This window comes from Sinocyclocheilus grahami, unplaced genomic scaffold (genome assembly GCF_001515645.1).
Source record: "Sinocyclocheilus grahami isolate Dianchi unplaced genomic scaffold, SAMN03320097.WGS_v1.1 scaffold1325.1, whole genome shotgun sequence".
NCBI lineage: Eukaryota > Metazoa > Chordata > Actinopteri > Cypriniformes > Cyprinidae > Sinocyclocheilus > Sinocyclocheilus grahami.
Window position 1 is genome coordinate 56192 of NW_015506504.1, and position 18372 is coordinate 74563.

Below are 18372 nucleotides of genomic sequence, written 5' to 3' on the forward strand. Positions count from 1 at the left end.
AAAAAGGTCTTAAATTTGAGCTTTAAAATCCTGCAGAAACTCTGATGATGAACCCTGAATCTTCATTAACAATGCTGACAGTTATAAAGCTTCAAGCAGATTTAGATTTACTTTACTGAAAATAAACCGTTCTTTTATTTCAGGGATGATTGAAAAAAACAAGGAGAGTGAAGAACTGAGTGAAGTTGAGGAGAAAAATCATGTCAAAACTGGAGAAAAACCCTTGAGTCGCCCTCAAAACAAAGAGAAAGATTTAAAGAAAAGAAGAGCCAATAAATCTTTCACCTGCTGTCAGTGTGGAAAGAGTTTCTCATTCAAAAATCATCTTGTGCTTCACATGAGAGTTCACACTGGAGTGAAACCATTCACATGTGATCAGTGCGGGAAGAGTTTTGCACAATCATCAAGCCTTAAGATACACATGAACATCCACACTAGAGAGAAACCACACAAGTGTACACACTGTGACAAGAGATTCAGTCGGTCAGGAACCCTGAAAACACATGAGAGGATCCACCCTGGAGAGAAACCATACACATGTGATCAGTGCGGAAAGAGTTTCACATTAAAAAAACACCTTACAGAGCATTTAAGGGTTCATACTGGAGAGAAGCCGTTCACTTGTGATCAATGTGGAAAGAGTTTCACACGATCATCAAACCTTATGTATCACATGAACATCCACACTAGAGAGAAGCTTTACACATGTGATCAATGCAACAAAACATTTTTGAGGACTTCTGTCCTGAAGAATCACCTGAAAGTACATTCAAAGGAGAAGCCACATTCATGCCATTTGTGTGGAAAGAGCTTTTCATGTCTACAAAATGTAAAAGTACATCAGAAAATACATACTGGTGTGAGAGAGTACATGTGCTTTGAGTGTGAAAAGACTTTTATTTCAGCAAAGTGTTTAAAACGGCACGAGAGGATCCACACTGGAGAAAAACCTTACAAGTGTTCACACTGTGACAAGAGATTCAGTGATTCAGCAAGTCGGAAAAGACATGAGAGGATCCACACTAGAGAGAAACCACACAAGTGTTCACACTGTGACAAGACATTCAGTCAGTCATCACATCTGAAAACACATGAGAGGATCCACACTGGAGAGAAACCGTATCACTGCACTGCATGTGGGAAGTGTTTCAATCATTCATCTTCTCTACACAGTCATACAAAAAACATTCACAGTAAGTAGATCATCTTCAGATCTGATGCTGCAATAATGCATCAAGCAATAAAATATCATCTGGATAAATCTGTCCTAACCAGACATTACAAGCAACTATCTGAAGTTTTCACAGTGAATAAAGTTCATCTTCATCTTCAAAACCAGCAGATTCAACTGTGAGATTCAGATCAACTCAAAGATGGAGTTCCTCCCCAAAGAACAATGTCACAAAGTTGTATTCTTGTATATCATTTTGCTTCATTTTATAAATACTAATGTTTTCTTATGAATTTCATGTGAGTTTTATAAGTCTTACAATGCATATGTATCACTTGTACTGTGAGATTCAGATCAACTCAAAAGCCCTATTCGGACGGTAAATGTTTCTCCTGACACCTTGAGATTGAAATAACATGATAATAGATGATGGACTCATGAAGCAGTGGAAGTTCATTCATCATTTCTGTGATGTGAAGCTCAAGTTTGATGTGATGATGATTTGTTTATATGTTGCATTATATTTGAACTGAACTAACAGACATGATCACAGATCCAGCAGAAACTGAATCAGTAGGACTGCTGGATCATTATTCAGAGCTACCACACATCTTTACCTGCAGTTCATTAATACTGAAACAGTCAATCTGCAGTGCTTTGTCAAGAATTGTTCATCATTTTTATTCCTTTCATTTCAATCGTTTCACAGATTGATTTTTGTCTATCATCTGTCCTGCAGTGATTGTGATTATTGTTGAGTTTGCAGTGTTTGCTGCTCCTGCTGTGATTCTTCTTCAGATCATCTGTGCAAGAAGAGCTGGTGAGTTTTTCAGCTTCACACAATCCAAATTCTGGCCAGAGGAAAACTGACCCCCGACACTGAGCCTGCTCTCTCACAAGTGTTTTTTTCCCCTTCATTTCTGTCACCAATCCTTGCCACTGTCACCTTATGCTTGCTTTTTTAGGGACACAATTTCTGGCAATATCGTCAAATTAATTGCACATATTCTATTTGAACTAACCTAAGCTGTACAATATAGATATTAGAGATGGGCAGATGAAGCCTTGTGAAGCTTTTGAGTCTTTTCCCCTGATTGTACCAAAAAAGATTTAAAGACAGACCCTACCAGTGACATCTAGTGGTCAGCTGCAATAGGGGAGCGCGGGGCACAAAGTAACCAGGGTTAGTTGTAACGCACGTGGTTTAAATATTTCGACACATGCATAACCAAATTTACAACATTTACTAGTTACTATATCAACATTATATAGAGAGAAAAAAAGTGAGCCAAAATTCAAAAGTCTTTTGAAGCTATCGCTGAACATTTATTTTACCATAGTAAAATTATATTTCTGGCTAAAGTAAATTTTTCATCTCAGTTTTTATTACTCATTTAAAATGAAACACATCTGCTATTATTTTAATCTCCAATCTGTTATTTATTAGTTTAAATTATTTTTTAACGCTTCGCTAACTATCAGAAGACAGTACCCGGTTTTAAATTCCAGTTGCGCAGATGGGGCACTTTGTAACACTGTGTTACAGTGTGCCCTGCCGTGCTATTCTATGACATTAGTGATGTAATTCACACTATTTACTTTAATACATTTTAATGAAAGTGTTACTTTGTGCCCCGCTCTCCCCTAATAGCAGCCACTTTCAAATGATTCACACATCTTGTTGATTCCAGTTTCAACACAAGAGCAATACTCAACAATAGCGGCTGTGTCTTCATTCTGAGAATCATTGTCTACACACGAAAGTGTTACAATGAAGCAGGGAGGGAACACCAAGCATTTCACGTCTCCTTATAATGAATGAAGCCGCGCCAAAGATTCGAATCAGTCACCTTGCTTTAGGTTGTCCTCTAAAACCACTGGCAGTGAGAAGCAGTTTGCTGGGTATTTGCACCTCGCTCCTCGTGTGAAGTTGATGAAAGATTGAACTTCTTAAAGCAGGGCTCCAGACTGCGACCAAAAATATTACTTTGCGAGTGAAGTTTTTGCTGAGGTCGCCACTGGTAACTATATATATTTACATGTTATAATTTAAAAATTAGCATGTAATGCCTTTTTTCCTGATTGTTTTGCGATCACATCTTTTGTTATGTTGACATATTAAACTTAGACGATGCGCATCAAAGTTTTAGTGGAAAAAATTGTTTCAAACAGTCCTCATCTGCAGCACAGCAGCTATTTTGTGACTTATAACTTGAACAAACTACAACGGGTAAAGCTGTCAGCTGTGTGGATATTGGCAATATCGTTAACAATTCTCGTTTATAATCATTACTAATGTGGCTTCTTCTTATCAAGATCTTAGTCTATGCTGTGTTCTATTAATGCATGAACATATGATTTGAAGTGCATTGCTGTCCAGTAATCGCAAATTCGCAATCCAGTAATTGTTACTTTTTAATAAACAAAGTACCAGCTTTAAAATTATTCAAAATTCATAACGAAATGCGCTATTGCATATTAATATTTTTAGTTAACCTGTTGTCTACATGACTCAACTCCTCCTATAAAGTTGCATTTTACTAATTAAGAAAAACCGACTGAAAGTGTGGAAGACATACACTCTTAAAAATAAAGGTGCTTAAAAGGTTCTTTACAGAACCATTCAGTTTCTTTCTCTATCTCAACTTTTTGTAATCTTCCTTTCCTTCTTTCGCCAGTATGTTTATAGTATTATTACTGTAATGGCATTTACAGTAAAATAATGTCTTTACTGTATTTTATTTACAGTTATTACTGTATTTTCACCGTATTTTCATTTACAGTATCAGTACTGTAGATATTATTTTCATTTAGTTTAATCATTTTTTTTTACCTGTAAAAACAATCCAATTGTAGTACTGCACTGTAAACTATTATTTTTACCATCCCAGCCCCCCCCCCCAAATAAAAATCACAATAACTCCATGAGCTTTAGTTCTGATAATATGATTTTTAATTGTTGAACATTTTCTTTTTAAAAGTACAAATTACAAAGCTTGACCTCTCAGATGCACTAGCTTTAAAAAAAAAGGGGCATCACCACAGTCCCCTGGGGACTTTATCATGGAAAAACATACACATACTGAAAAGCAAAAATTAGCAAGTACACTACCAGTCAAATGTTTTTGAACAGTAAGATTTTTAATGTTTTTAAAGTCTCTTCTGCTCACCAAGCCTGCAATTATTTGATTCAAAATACAGCAAAAGCAGTAATATTGTGAGACATTTTTACAAAAAATAACAGATTTCTATTTGAATATATGTTAACATGTAATTTATTGCTGTGATCAAAGCTGAATTTTCAGCATCATCACTCCAGTCTTCAGTGTCACATAATACTTCAGAAATCATTCTAATATGCTGATAAACATGTTTTGATATTATTATTATTAATATTTAAAACAGTGGAGTACATTTTTTCAGGATTCTTTGATGAATAGTTCCAAAAATCAGCATTTATCTGAAATAAAAAGCTTTTGTAACATTATACACTATACCATTCAAAAGCTTGGAGTCAGTATAATTTTTTTCTTTGGGAAAGAAATGATAGAAATTACTACTTTTATTTAGCAAGGATGCTTTAAATTGATCAAAAGTGATGATAAAGACATTTAGAATGTTACAAAAGATTTCTATTTCAGATAAATGCTGTTCTTCTTAACTTTCTATTTATCAAAGAAACCTGAAAAAAATCTACTCAGCTGTTTTAAACATAACAACAATAATAATAGTTTTTTGAGCAGCAAATCAGAATATTAGAATGATTTCTGAAGGATCATGTGACTGGAGTAATGATGCTAAAAGTTCTGCTTTGATCACAGGAATAAATTACATTTTAAAATATATTCAAATACAAAACAGTTATTTTAAATAGTAAAAATATTTCAAAATTGTACTGTTTTTGCTGTACTTTGGATCAAATAAATGCAGGCTTGGTGAGCAGAAGAGACTTCTTTAAGAAACATTAAAAATCTTACCGTTCAATTACTTTTGACTGGTAGTGTAAATAAAATACAGTACAAATGAGTTTGTGGTGTTGTTAAATTTCAGTCATTTTGACAGTCAAAGTTGACAAGCTCTCCGATGAGAAACAGCAGGATGGGATTCAGGCTGCACCCTTTTTCCAGAATTCCAGCTGATCTGTGACTTTCAATGCATTTGGTGCCACAAATGTTGACCGTCTGAGTCATTTTGACAGTCAAAGTTGACAAGCTCTCCGATGAAAAACAGCAGGATGGGATTTCCAAAATTCCAGCTGATCTGTGACTTTCAATGCATTTGGTGCCACAAATGGTGACTGTCTGAATGAACCTGCAAGCACAAGGAAAAAAAAAATTATTTATCAAAGCAGTGTTTACAGAATTTGCCTTGACTGTCAAACTTGTTGGTGCTGTATGCACTTTGACGTTAATAGAAAAATGTTATATACTACATCTGAACGCACCTACAAGGAAGGTACATAATTAGTTGATAATCCATCATATTCAAATTATTAAAGCTCCATTTTTTACAATGCATTCTCAATCAGTAGAGCAAAGTGTTGAAATAATGGGTTTGATTCCAGGGGCAGTTCTACGGTGAGTGGATATCCGGGGCTTAGCCCAGAAACCTTAATGCATGTATCAGAATACACGGGATACACTTCAAATAAAATAGGCTATGCTAAGTTACATTGGCTAAGTGGCTTAATTTTTTATTTTTAAAGAGACAAGTATAATTAATTATAATCTGCACTTACAAATTGCATAAATATGAAATTGTTTTAATTAATATTTAAAGTCGTTGAGTCATTTATTAAATCGATTCGTTAAAAACTGCTGATTCATTCAGGAACTAAGAAAGAAACTGTTTTTATGTTTTATAAAAATAAATTAATTCTGGAATGAAACTGCTGTGTGAAGAGATGCACAACATGGCTTTGTTTAGAACCGTTTTTTTGCGAAATAGAGCAAAAAGACTATTTTCTTCACAATTTAAATCACTCATTATTTTAATATTAGCTATTCTTAAAGGGGTCCTATTATGCGCTTTTGCAAAGTCTTGATTTTGTTTTGGGTGTGTACTAGAACAGGCTCTCATACTAGGTTGTTCGAAAAACATTATTTTTCACATATTTTACATTATTACAACACCTGTCGCCCCCGTCTGGCATGAATGGCTCGAATAGTTCCTGTATCAAATGAAGGCTTCTGAAATACGAAATGTGCTGTGATTGGTTAGCTGGGCCAGTGTGTGTTGTGATTGGTTAGCTGGGTCAGTGAGTGCTGTGATTGGTTAGCTGGGTCAGTGTGTGTGTGTTGTGATTGGTTAGCTGGGTCAGTGCGTGTGTTGTGATTGGTTAGCTGGGTCAGTGCATGTTGTGATTGGTTAGCTGGGTCAGTGTGTGCAGGGCCGCATTAAGACCACATTGGGCCCCGGGGCTATGACTTACTGCAGGGCCCCCCATCACAATAATGAGAGAGAGATATATATATAGGGTACAACGGGGCTAAAGTCCCACCTTAAGAAAAAAAAAAAAAGTGCCATTCACTGCGCCTAAAACGTATAAATGCAGAAAAAAAATATATATATAATAATTTAATTATCTAAAACAAAACTGAAAATCATAAAGACCTTTCTCTCAAAATATATGCAATCATTTTAGCGATTCTCATTTGCTACTTAAAACTACAACATTTTTAAAAACATAAAATATTAGATCAAGTAAGCACAGAATGGAGAAAAAAAAATAAAATAAAACACTATTGGAGTCAGTTGGGACCAGAAACTGGTTACAATCATTCTTCAAAATATCTTTTATGTTGAGGAGGAAAAGGAAATTCATAGAGGTTTAGAACAATTTGAGGGTAAGTATATGACAGTATCTTCATTTTTGGGTGAATATCCTTTTAAGATCTCATCATATAGGCTAAGAATCTCATATAGCCTAACACATGCTTTATCTTTAACTATTAACATTCATTTAAGACACAAATAACTGTGTTTACGACGATACACTCCCCTCTCCAGTTCTGGGCGCGAGGGGCGGCGGCTTCTTCCAGCGGCTGCATCCTTCTCGCCTTGGCCCCGGCGTGTGAAGGGACCAGACGGCCCGGCATCCTGGCCCGACGGCCGTGTAACGGGTGCGGTTCTCGTCCGGACCACGGGTCCGGTAGCTCGCATCTTCGGCGGCACGGACATCCCTCAACGCGCCCCTCCTGGACCCACGAGGACACCAGCGTGCATGCACCGGGAAGAGACCGGTCTCCCGAGGAGAGACGCGCTCGGCATTTAAACAGCGGTGGTGATGAGGCTCCATTCGGATCAGGTGTGCCCCATCACACGCCGCCAGCCCTGGCTATTTCAGCGCCCCTCCTCTCTCACGCACCCACTTCTGTCGGGAGCCTGGTGAAGGGCGGCGATTAAGGGACGGGGGGATGATGATAATTAGGGGGAGGCAGCCGACTCGTCACATATGCTATACAGTAATACTAATCTAATTTTGACAGATAGTGAGATCGGTATTATGAGTTTATAGGCTACAGTAAGTTAAAGATACCTGAAGCAGCTGCATTTTGCTGGTTAAGTGCTGGTTTAATAGAAATAATTTGAATGCGCATGAAAACTCAATCTTGATGTGCCTGAGACACTGTAAGAAAAAGTGAAGACGTCGAAGATCTTGATGAAGAATTACTTTTATTACAGAATAGTAGTGACAAAGTACATGTAGCCTAGTACCTTCATCGGAGTCAGACTGAACCCCGAACATCCTAAGCACAATCATTTTATACAGTATTACGTTTATCTTCCCTCTCAACATGTAAATTAAGTTTCGTTTTAAATGTAAATTGCGGATGACAATTAAGACGGTTCTTGACTCTGCTTCTTCCACGCTATCTCTGGAGGTAATGTTAATATTTACATATGATTAAGATCGGAAAGAAATATCTATATGATATTTAAGCTCTTTGTAAAGGAGCATAGGTTAATACACAATTTGGAGTGGAAGCTGGGTCGAGGCAGACTATAATTCCTTACAGTCCCCTCTTTGATGCTCTTGGCCCAAAAGAAGCATCACATCCACTCCCTTACAAAGATTACACCTCCCTTCCAGGGCAGATGCCCAGTGGCGGTGTAGCCCTGTCTTAGGTCGCCCCCCTCTGGCCAAAGGAGAATCTTACCCGTCTTTGGGCGTACACCTCATGCACACTGGTTACAACTCTGTTTCATTTGAGCAAAATTATCACAGGGTTTTTTTTATTATCACAGGGTTTGTTTAAATTTGGAAAATGTTTCTAGGGTTTGGAAGAGGTAATCAAGAACCATCACAACCAACGGGAGCGTTCAATATTGATCATTGAACTATCTGCAATTTGACGTTTCACCATAGAACACATATAACATAACATCATGCATTGGCACATAATTAGAAAGATACAAACACAAACGGCAGTTTTAAAAGTTACATCCCAAATCAAACCAGAGTATGCAATGACTAAATCGCCATCATGCATTTGTTTAGTTAAAGCCTTATCCTTCTCATCAAGACCCTGTTGAGCTTTAACAATGTGGTTATCTTTCCTTTGCATTAATGACATCAGCATATCATCCAGTTTTGGTAACTCAAAATCAAATTCAGGAATTTCTTCCACAAAGCCCAATTGTTCCTCTGGTTTTACTGACATTGCCTGTTGGGTGGTGTTTACATATGGAAAATTATAATTTCCTACGAGAGAAAGGTTAGTGTATACCTTCCATTAAAGGACCATAGTCCAGACGGCTGTAGAATCCAGCAGGAATAGGGTGTGAAGAAATTCTAGCCATTTGTATAATGTAGCGGTAAGAAATGGGCAATTTGCATTTGCCCAGTCTATCCATAAAATGTTTCAAATTATCTGATGAGGGTTTAAAACAGTCTTTCATTCCAAACCATTTTATAATGACTTCCTCTGTAAAAAGTGTTGATGGAATCTTACCAGCCAACACTTCCTCCAAAATACAGGTTATTTCTTGGTGTTTAATGGAGGCAAACTGTGCACAGTATACTTGTTTCTGCATAGTGTTGAAAGCTTTTTTAGTTTGTTGAGCGATAATGGATGTGGACATCCTGTACAGTTTCTTTTTCTTCACTTAATCCCTCTTGCAAATATGCATCTGTTTGCAGAACCTGTTGCCCAACAAGAGCTTTGAGTTTGAGTTTATTCTGTTTAAGTTCTTTAGCACTGATCCAGTTCGATATACCCAAACCCGTTCCGGTGGCTACCAGCATGCTGTCTACAAATCCTAACAGCTTTCGTCCAGAACCAATTCTCTCTAAGTGATCCTTTGAATGTTCTCCTACCAGTTGATCTGTAGGTGCGTTGATTGTCACTGCTCCATGGTATCTCAGGAACGCCGTTGTCACAAGATCCTTGTACATCTCTATCACATTCTCTCCCCGGCACCGCTCGTCCAGACCTGGAGACCATGCTGTCAGATTTACTAGAACTGGAACATGAATCCATTGGAGGTTGTTGATCAACACCCCTTGATATGGTCTCGTCATTATGCCAGAAGGGGGTGCTGGTTTCACATCTGGGCACTCTTGCATCATCACTGTCATCGGCGGGACCACTGTCAGGACCCATAGCCACATCTTTTATATTCTTGGTTAGGGAAATCTGAAAAACACATGCAAACATAAAGAGTTAGCTTTCCCATCTCTTCACTTGTCTTCCTTTCTTCTGGTGTGCTTTGACTTTCAACAATGCAATCTTGTGGGTGTTATTCTTTGCAGCTGACCACAAAGCCTGAATTGGTAACTGAATGACTCAGAATCTCTTCTTAACTCTCATCTTCCTGCAAATCTAGTATTTCTGAAATAGGATTACACAGCTTGACTCCTAACAGTGTCTTACTGCTGTGTTGCTTAGTTGTGCAATTCTTTATCATAAACTGACATGCAACTTTTGCTTCCTCCAAATCGTTGGACAATGCTTCTACAGAGGATCTAAGCATGCTATTGTTAGTTGTAAGACGTGTGATCTCATTCTGCATCCTAACCTTTTCTTCTTTCCATATTGTTTCACTTGCATGGTAATTTTTAGTAGAGTCAGACTGAACCCCGAACATCCTAAGCTCAATCATTTTATACAGTATTACGTTTATCTTCCCTCTCAACATGTAAATTAAGTTTAGTTTTAAATGTAAATTGCGGATGACAGTTAAAGTGATAGTCTTCCTTTCCCACATCTTCGGTAGACTCAAGTGGGAAGAACCAAAAGTTAAGGTGATAAGATTAAACAGAATCCATAGCCGTTCTTTCATGTACCCTTTTGGTCAGCAGATGGTTCTTGACGACCTGCTGCTTCTCCCACCTCCTGCTATCTCTGGAGGTAATGTTAATATTTACATATGATTAAGATCGGAAAGAACTATCTATATGATAATTAAGCTCTTTGTGGAGAAAGGAGCATAGTTTAATACACAATTTGGAGTGGAAGCTGGGTCGAGGCAGACTATAATTTCTTACAACACTGTAATAAAAACATTTGGGGTTTCAGCCCCCTTAGCCCACCCCTAGTGCCGCCCCTGTTAAGACTCCCAGGGAATGAATAACTTAATAAAATGTGTACTTTAAATACAATGCAACTTGCTTTGGATAAAAGCATCTGGCAAATGCATAAATGTAAATGCAAAGTAAAACAAAATGCATTTTGTATTACCTATTTCTGCATTTCTGTAAAATGGACAGCTGGCTGTATGATGATTCTGCCTCTCGTAGTCAGGATCCTGTTTTTGATCCATCATTTTGTGTTACTGTAGTTTATGATCAGAAAAAAAAATGCTGTACAGTAGCAGTAACAATTTTAACCCACCCCTAGTGCCGCCCCTGTTAAGACTCCCAGGGAATGAATAACTTAATAAAATGTGTACTTTAAATACAATGTAACTTGCTTTGCATTTACATTTATGCATTTGCCAGATGCTTTTATGCAAAGTAAAACAAAATGTATTTTGTGTTACCTAATTCTGCATTTCTGTAAAATGGACAGCTGGCTGTATGATGATTCTGCCTCTCATAGTAAGGATCCTGTTTTTGCTTGGAGAAATCTCCTGTAACAGACAGAGTCACAACATAATTTTGTGCTATCAGAAAAAAACTGTACAGTAACGGAATTTACATTTTAATCAAATAAACATTTGTAATATTTATCAGCAAAACTTGATATATTAATATATTGCTAGAATGTTCATCTCTTTAATAAGTCAACCTGTTCTGTCAGTTAGTGGAGAACAGCAGCTAGAGGCTAATTTGGCTAATTTAGTAACTAACGTTAGTTAAGTTGATGGAAGTTCACCTGATGTTAGCACCGCTACGATGGCAATCACAGGAAAAGACTCCAATACACCTCCGATGCAGACAACATGGCCACAAACTTGAAAATAAAACACAAAAGATGTTATTAGCAGTGGTGTTTCTTCACTCAGTTTTCCTCAGTAGGTTGTTAGTTTTATGTTAACGTTACATCTGTCACTGAATTTAGGGACCGTTTCTAAAGTTACATATGACATTGGTACACACTTTCTGACTTAAATAGCATTTGAAGAGAATTACCTTACTTGCGATAAAGAGGGAGAGTAAAGAACTTACTATACTTCTGTTTGTTCAACTAAGTTAACTGACATTATTAACTTACGAGTTGATGTTATCATCGATACTATGGCATTCACAAGAGGAGAATCCAAAATACACCTCCGACCTTGCAGACTACATCCAGACTAGAAATCTGAAAATAACAAACAAAAGAGGTACTAGAAAATACTGTTTAAATCCTCCACTGAAACAGTAGGTTTGCCTAACACACTTTAGCTCAGTATTTCACATTAATTCGCTGTTAAGGTTAAATAACGACTCACCAGAGGAGCTAACTTGCATTAAAGGGCAGCAGAACGTACAAATGTGTTTCTCGGTTTAACTAAGGTTTATTTAGACTAATATAGGTGACCTTAACTTACTCGCCAGTCGATGTTATCAGCCTTTTGGCGGCATTCCGGCCATCAGTCAGAAAAAAAGGCTCCAACTCCCGACATGAAAAATGACATGATGAATAATGTTAGTTTGCTGTTAACAAGTGAAAATATCTTAAAATATCGCAGTTTTGCATAAAACAGAAATAATATACTAACCTTTTTGTCGAGTTAACAGTGTATTTCTCTTTTGTCCTTTTACAGCCACTTCCACCAAACAGTCAAAAAAGAAATCTACCTTGCCATTGGTCAGTTTTTCGCGGGCAAGTTCACTACTGTAAATTGATTTACAGTAGTGAGGAAATGCAGTAGTGACTGTATATTTTCCCATAATCCTTTGCTGTTTACAGTAAAATACTGTACACATTTTACAGTATCTTATTGTATATATTAGAGTATAATACTGTTCAAATTACAAAAATCATTTACAGTGTAGTGTTAATATTAAATAAATGTGTTTGCAAATATATTTACACTTTTGACATAAACATTTCTTCCAGTACAAAAAGAACGAGACACACAGAGTGGTTTGATTCACATCTCCTCCTCCTTCTTCAGTTTATTGGTAAAATACACATATGCTCTTCTTGTTATGCATATTCACTGATTTTAGATAAAAGACTCTCAGAAATGATTGAATAAGCAAATGGCCAGATTATCACAAGGCCTCCTTCTTCAGTTTATCATTTATGTATATGGTCTTTTCAAGGCCAAATGTTTCTGTCAACTGATAAAAATGCACAATAACACAAAGGGTTTGCTGTATTTTCACAGAAATTGTATTAAGCATGGACTTTACTTTCATTAAAAAGGTTTATTTGTGCTATTTGTAAATGTAAGCTATTATTTAAAATTATAGAGAAGAGCAAACTGGGTGCTTAATGCAAATGTAATTGGCCACATTTACAAAATCAGACAATTATGTATATTTATGTATAGAGACAAAAGAACGAGTTAATCACTGTCTGTCAGTATATAGTGATCGTGTAGATTTGCAAAGACACTGATGAATGGTACACAAACAGCTTTTGGTTTTATTTCTCATCAAACAAAACAACTTTATGCAGGAAATATTAAACATGAACATATAGCTGGTATTAGAATCAGAAATTGATTAGAATATACAACTAATTTGACAATACAAGCCTCTGTTGCTATGTTGCTCTATATTGTATTAAAATTTAAAGCTTACCATGCATAATCTTGGAAATAAAGCTTCTTGTCTGTAAGTCTGTACCGTATATTGTTATTTCTCTGAATGATGTAACGATGTGTATTTATTTATGATCTGATTGTGCAACATCTATTTCAGACATGCAAATTTTATGGCATTTTACTAGCATTACAGTTTCCATAGAAGTGAAATGTTATGCATTTATGTTGAATTAAATATTAATGTAAGGCAAAGGCAAAGATAATTTATATAGCACATTTCATACACAATGGTAATTCAACGTGCTTTACATATATAAGGAATTAAAATAATCATAAAAAACGATCACAATGATAAAAACAAGGAATTTCAAAATTATAAAATGATTCAAAAATTGATTTAAAATGAATTAAAACTGTTGAGAATAAAAATGAACATACATAAAATACAGTGCAATCTGATGTTCAATACTGTAATGAATATGATACTTAATTTTTTTTTTTTTTTAATAGGCAGGGGAAATTCCCAGCATTAAACAAATCTTAATAAAACCTTTTACATGAAGCACGTTTGTGTTGTAAGAACGTACAGGGATACTTCAGATATAAAAAAGTTGACTCGTTTGGTGGTTTTCTCATAAAAATTTGTACGATTTACTTTCAATTCAACAGAATATATGGGAGCACTAGGGAATAGCAATATGACGGCGCAGTGGCTTCACTTCTAAAACATCATCAGCAATCCAGTTCTCTATTATAGATCAGTGGTGTAAAATTATAATAATGGATTACTACAGTCATGAGGACTTACCAGACACATGCACACAGCAGCCATAACGTTCTCAAGACACATCAGATTTTAGCCCCAGGGCTTGTTTAATACCAGGTTCAGATACCCATCCCTTCTTACAAGAGAAGCAAATAATGATCAGTTGCAAAGCTACATGAGTCATGACAGTATAAGAATATATATATATATACATATATATATATATATATATATATATATATATATATATATATATGTGTGTGTGATTAAAACTGTTGAGAATAAAAATGAACATACATAAAATACAGTGCAATCTGATGTTCAATACTGTAATGAATATGATACTTAATTTTTTTTTTTTTTTAATAGGCAGGGGAAATTCCCAGCATTAAACAAATCTTAATAAAACCTTTTACATGAAGCACGTTTGTGTTGTAAGAACGTACAGGGATACTTCAGATATAAAAAAGTTGACTCGTTTGGTGGTTTTCTCATAAAAATTTGTACGATTTACTTTCAATTCAACAGAATATATGGGAGCACTAGGGAATAGCAATATGACGGCGCAGTGGCTTCACTTCTAAAACATCATCAGCAATCCAGTTCTCTATTATAGATCAGTGGTGTAAAATTATAATAATGGATTACTACAGTCATGAGGACTTACCAGACACATGCACACAGCGGCCATAACGTTCTCAAGACACATCAGATTTTAGCCCCAGGGCTTGTTTAATACCAGGTTCAGATACCCATCCCTTCTTACAAGAGAAGCAAATAATGATCAGTTGCAAAGCTACATGAGTCATGACAGTATAAGAATATATATATATACATATATATATATATATATATATATATATATATATATATATATGTGTGTGTGTGTGTGTGTGTGTGTGTGTGTGTATTTATTTATTGATAAGAAAGCTAAATTATACACAAGAATACAACTTTGTGACATTGTTCTTTGGGGAGGAACTCCATCTTTGAGTTGATCTGAATCTCACAGTTGAATCTGCTGGTTCTGAAGAAGAAGACAAACTTTATTCACTGTGAAAACTTTAGATAATGTTTCTTTGTCATGTCACTTGTAATGTTTGGTTAGGCCAGATTTATCCAGATGATATTTTATTGTTTGACGCATTATTGTGTCACAGTTGGTGAGGAGGCAGCATCAGATCTGAAGATGATCTACTTACTGTGAATGTTTTTTGTATGACTGAGTAGAGAAGATGATTGATTGAAACACTTCCCACATGCAGTGCAGTGATACGGTTTCTCTCCAGTGTGGATCCTCTCATGTCTTTTCAGATTTGATGCATGATTGAATCTCTTGTCACAGTGTGAACACTTATAAGGTTTCTCTCCAGAGTGAATCTTCTCGTGCAGTTTTAAACAGTTCGCTGTAGTAAAAGTCTTTTCACACTCAAAGCACATGTACTCTCTCACACCAGTATGTATTTTCTGATGTTCTTTCAAACTTTGTTGAAATGAAAAACTCTTTCCACACAAATTACATGAATGTGTCTTCTCCTTTGTATGAACATTCATGTGCTGCTTCAGGTCTGAAGCTCTCAAAAACATTTTCCCGCATTGATCACATGTGTACAGTTTCTCTCTAGTATGGATCTTCATGTGTATCTTAAGGCTTGATGATCGTGAGAAACTTTTTCCACATTGATCACAAGTGAACGGTTTCTCTCCAGTATGAACTCTCATATGCTCTGTAAGTTGTCCTTTTATAACGAAACTCTTCCCGCACTGATCACACTTGTGCGGTTTCTCTCCAGTGTGGATCCTCTCATGTCTTTTAAGGTGTCCTGACTGACTGAATCTCTTGTCACAGTGTGAACACTTGTATGGTTTCTTTCCAGGGTGAAAGTTCATGTGATCCTTAAGGCTTGATGATCGTGTGAAACTCTTCCCGCTCTGATCACAAGTGTACAGTTTCTCTCCAGTGTGAACTCTCATGTGAAGCACAAGATGCTGTTTGAATGAGAAACTCTTTCCACACTGTGTGCAGGTGAAAGATTTATTGGCTCTTCTTTTCTTAAAATCTTTCTGTTTGGTTTGAGAGCAACTCAAGGGTTTTTCTCCAGTTTTGACATTATTTTTCTCTTCAACTTCACTCAGTTCTTCACTCTCCTTGTTTTTTTCAATCATCCCTGAAATAAAAGTAAGAATGGTTTATTTTCCGTAAAGTAAATCTAAATCTGCTTGAAACTGGAGAGGGAGTAAAATCTTTCCGTGCCAGGGGCAGCTGCCACTCGACATGTCACCACTACATGGCAGTCGACCGGTCACCATTATATACGCATTATAGGCATCACGTGATATTCCAGCACGTTTGGTCAAACGACAAGGATTGAGGACACAACAACAGAACATTTATTATTCAGGGCATTTATATATAGCCGTAATGAGTCCCGTGACCAGCTTATACAGCTGTGACGGGTCGCGAGGCCAGCGTGTTTAACCGTGAGGAGTCCAGTGGCAGACGCGTATAGTCGCGTTGAGTCCGGTGACGGAGCACATAGCGATGGCAGCTGCATCTAAATGGTGACAGCTGCTCGTGGCACGGAAAGATTTTACTCTTGTTGGAAAGCTTTATAACTGTTAGCATTATTAATTAAGATCCAGGGTTCGTCATAATTCATCAGGTGTTTCTTAGTTTTTAATTTTGGTCATTTTGATGCATTTTATATATATATATATATATATATATATATATATATATATATTATATATATCTACATAATCACGAAGGTCTCTAGAATCATCCAAACAAAACAAATCTTCCAGGAGATCTATAGTTTTTTGTATACTTAGTTAAAAGTCCAAGCGGCAACTATAGTTGCCGGTGGGCAAATTACTTTTAAGTACATATCATGGGGAAATGGGGTATACTGTGTTAATAGGTTAATAAATCAAGGTTATTGGTCTTGTTTTCTGCTTTTTGCTTTCATAATATCCCACCTAAAACATAACTTAACCCTTTAACTGACATCTCTACTGTGCAGTAGACCTTAATTTGATGGGAATAAATCTGTCAAAAGGAGTATAAATTATATATCCCTGAATCTTTCCATATATGTGGTACATTGATCTTAAATTTATTATTTTTAAAACATTATAAAAATCCCATGTTTCTATAAGGATAACTATCAAATGTTTGATAAACTACACAATTGAATTGAAGCTTTATTAGGTTCTGTATTCAAAGCTCTTTAGCATTTAAAGATGAATGAAGAATAAAGACCAACCTCCTTGTTCCTCATGTTTTATTCTCCGGGGTTCTGGTTCCTCGTGTTTTATTCTCCCGGTTTCTTCACTCGTGTTCTCTTCACTCTCCTCTTTGACAAACAGCATCTTCACAGCAGCAGATCTCAGTTCAGATGATACTCCTCCAGATATTCCTTCTTGCTTCAAAACTTAGTCACGACTGTGAGGACGATTATATTACAGGTATTTAATGACCCGATTCAAAAACTGTATTTTTTCTTACAGAAACAACATTTCTAACCGTTTGTATTAAACCAGCATCACAACAAAACAACAGAGAGCGCGGTGAAACTAATCTTCTTCTTGTTGTTGCTTTACGGCGGATCGCAGACTTATAAGTGCATTACCGCCACCTACTGCTCACCACTCACGCGACGCTGAGTGAACGCGCGCTAGTGATGACGTCATCGCCGCGAGGCGGGATCAACGGCAGATCATCAAAAAAAGCACCAAATTAAACTTAAAACGTCAAAACATTTATAAAACATAAAAAAATAAAAATAAAAAGGGGTTACTAACATAGACTAACATTTGAATTAATTTAGATATATTTAACACTATTTGCTTAAAGTTGTTTTGTTTGATGAGAATTAAACAAAAAATATTTTTATGTACCCAGCAAGCAATAGCCGTAATTTCAACGTCTCGGTTAAGTATAGACCCGATATAGTCCGGCTATATGTAACCCACTTCTAGCCCAAATAACCTTGAATTTGGTTTCATGTCGTTTTTTGGCAAAATAACTTGTTAGATGTATGATATTCCATCATGTAAGCAAAGTAACAGTGTTTACAAGGTGTTTGGTTTCATTTCTTTGACATTTTCAATATGTAGTGTGTAACCACGATTTAGCTCTGTATTCAGAGCGGCTATCTGTAGCCCACTTACAGTCAAACCTGATTCACTGTAGTTTTTGGCCAGACAGCGCATGAGATGGTTGATATCCCATCATGTTCGCAGTGTCAATAATATCTACAAAGATATAAGTGTCATTTCATGACATGGT

The 18372-nt window shown here is 36.3% G+C and overlaps 2 protein-coding genes and 1 long non-coding RNA gene across 5 annotated transcripts in view; 1 reads left to right on the forward strand and 2 right to left on the reverse strand.

Annotated features, from left to right (window-relative positions):
* Nucleotides 1-601: 601 nt before the first annotated feature.
* LOC107569233 (zinc finger protein 850-like) overlaps nt 602-18372 on the forward strand; it is a 44005-nt gene continuing 26234 nt past the window's right edge. The window contains exon 1 of the mRNA XM_016255262.1: nt 602-1193. Coding sequence (XP_016110748.1) covers nt 665-1193 — 529 coding nt within the window. The 5' untranslated portion in view covers nt 602-664. The remainder of the gene's footprint in view (nt 1194-18372) is intronic.
* LOC107569241 (uncharacterized) lies at nt 5412-11557 on the reverse strand. Its single transcript, XR_001606877.1, has 3 exons — nt 11491-11557; nt 11156-11245; nt 5412-5482 (listed from the first exon to the last, which is right to left on the reverse strand). It is a non-coding gene; the product is annotated as an uncharacterized lncRNA (long non-coding RNA).
* LOC107569236 (zinc finger protein 239-like) overlaps nt 14969-18372 on the reverse strand; it is an 8451-nt gene continuing 5047 nt past the window's right edge. Inside the window, exons 1-3 of one of the 3 annotated variants that reach the window (XM_016255270.1) lie at nt 17348-17375; nt 15284-16249; nt 14969-15102 (exon numbers count right to left, since the gene is read on the reverse strand). In XM_016255270.1, the coding sequence (XP_016110756.1) occupies nt 15017-15102; nt 15284-16247 (1050 nt within the window). In that variant the 5' untranslated portion in view covers nt 16248-16249; nt 17348-17375 and the 3' untranslated portion in view covers nt 14969-15016. Of the gene's footprint in view, nt 15109-15283; nt 16250-17347; nt 17376-18372 lie in introns of those variants that run through there. The other 2 variants (XM_016255268.1, XM_016255269.1) reach the window with 2 other exon arrangements.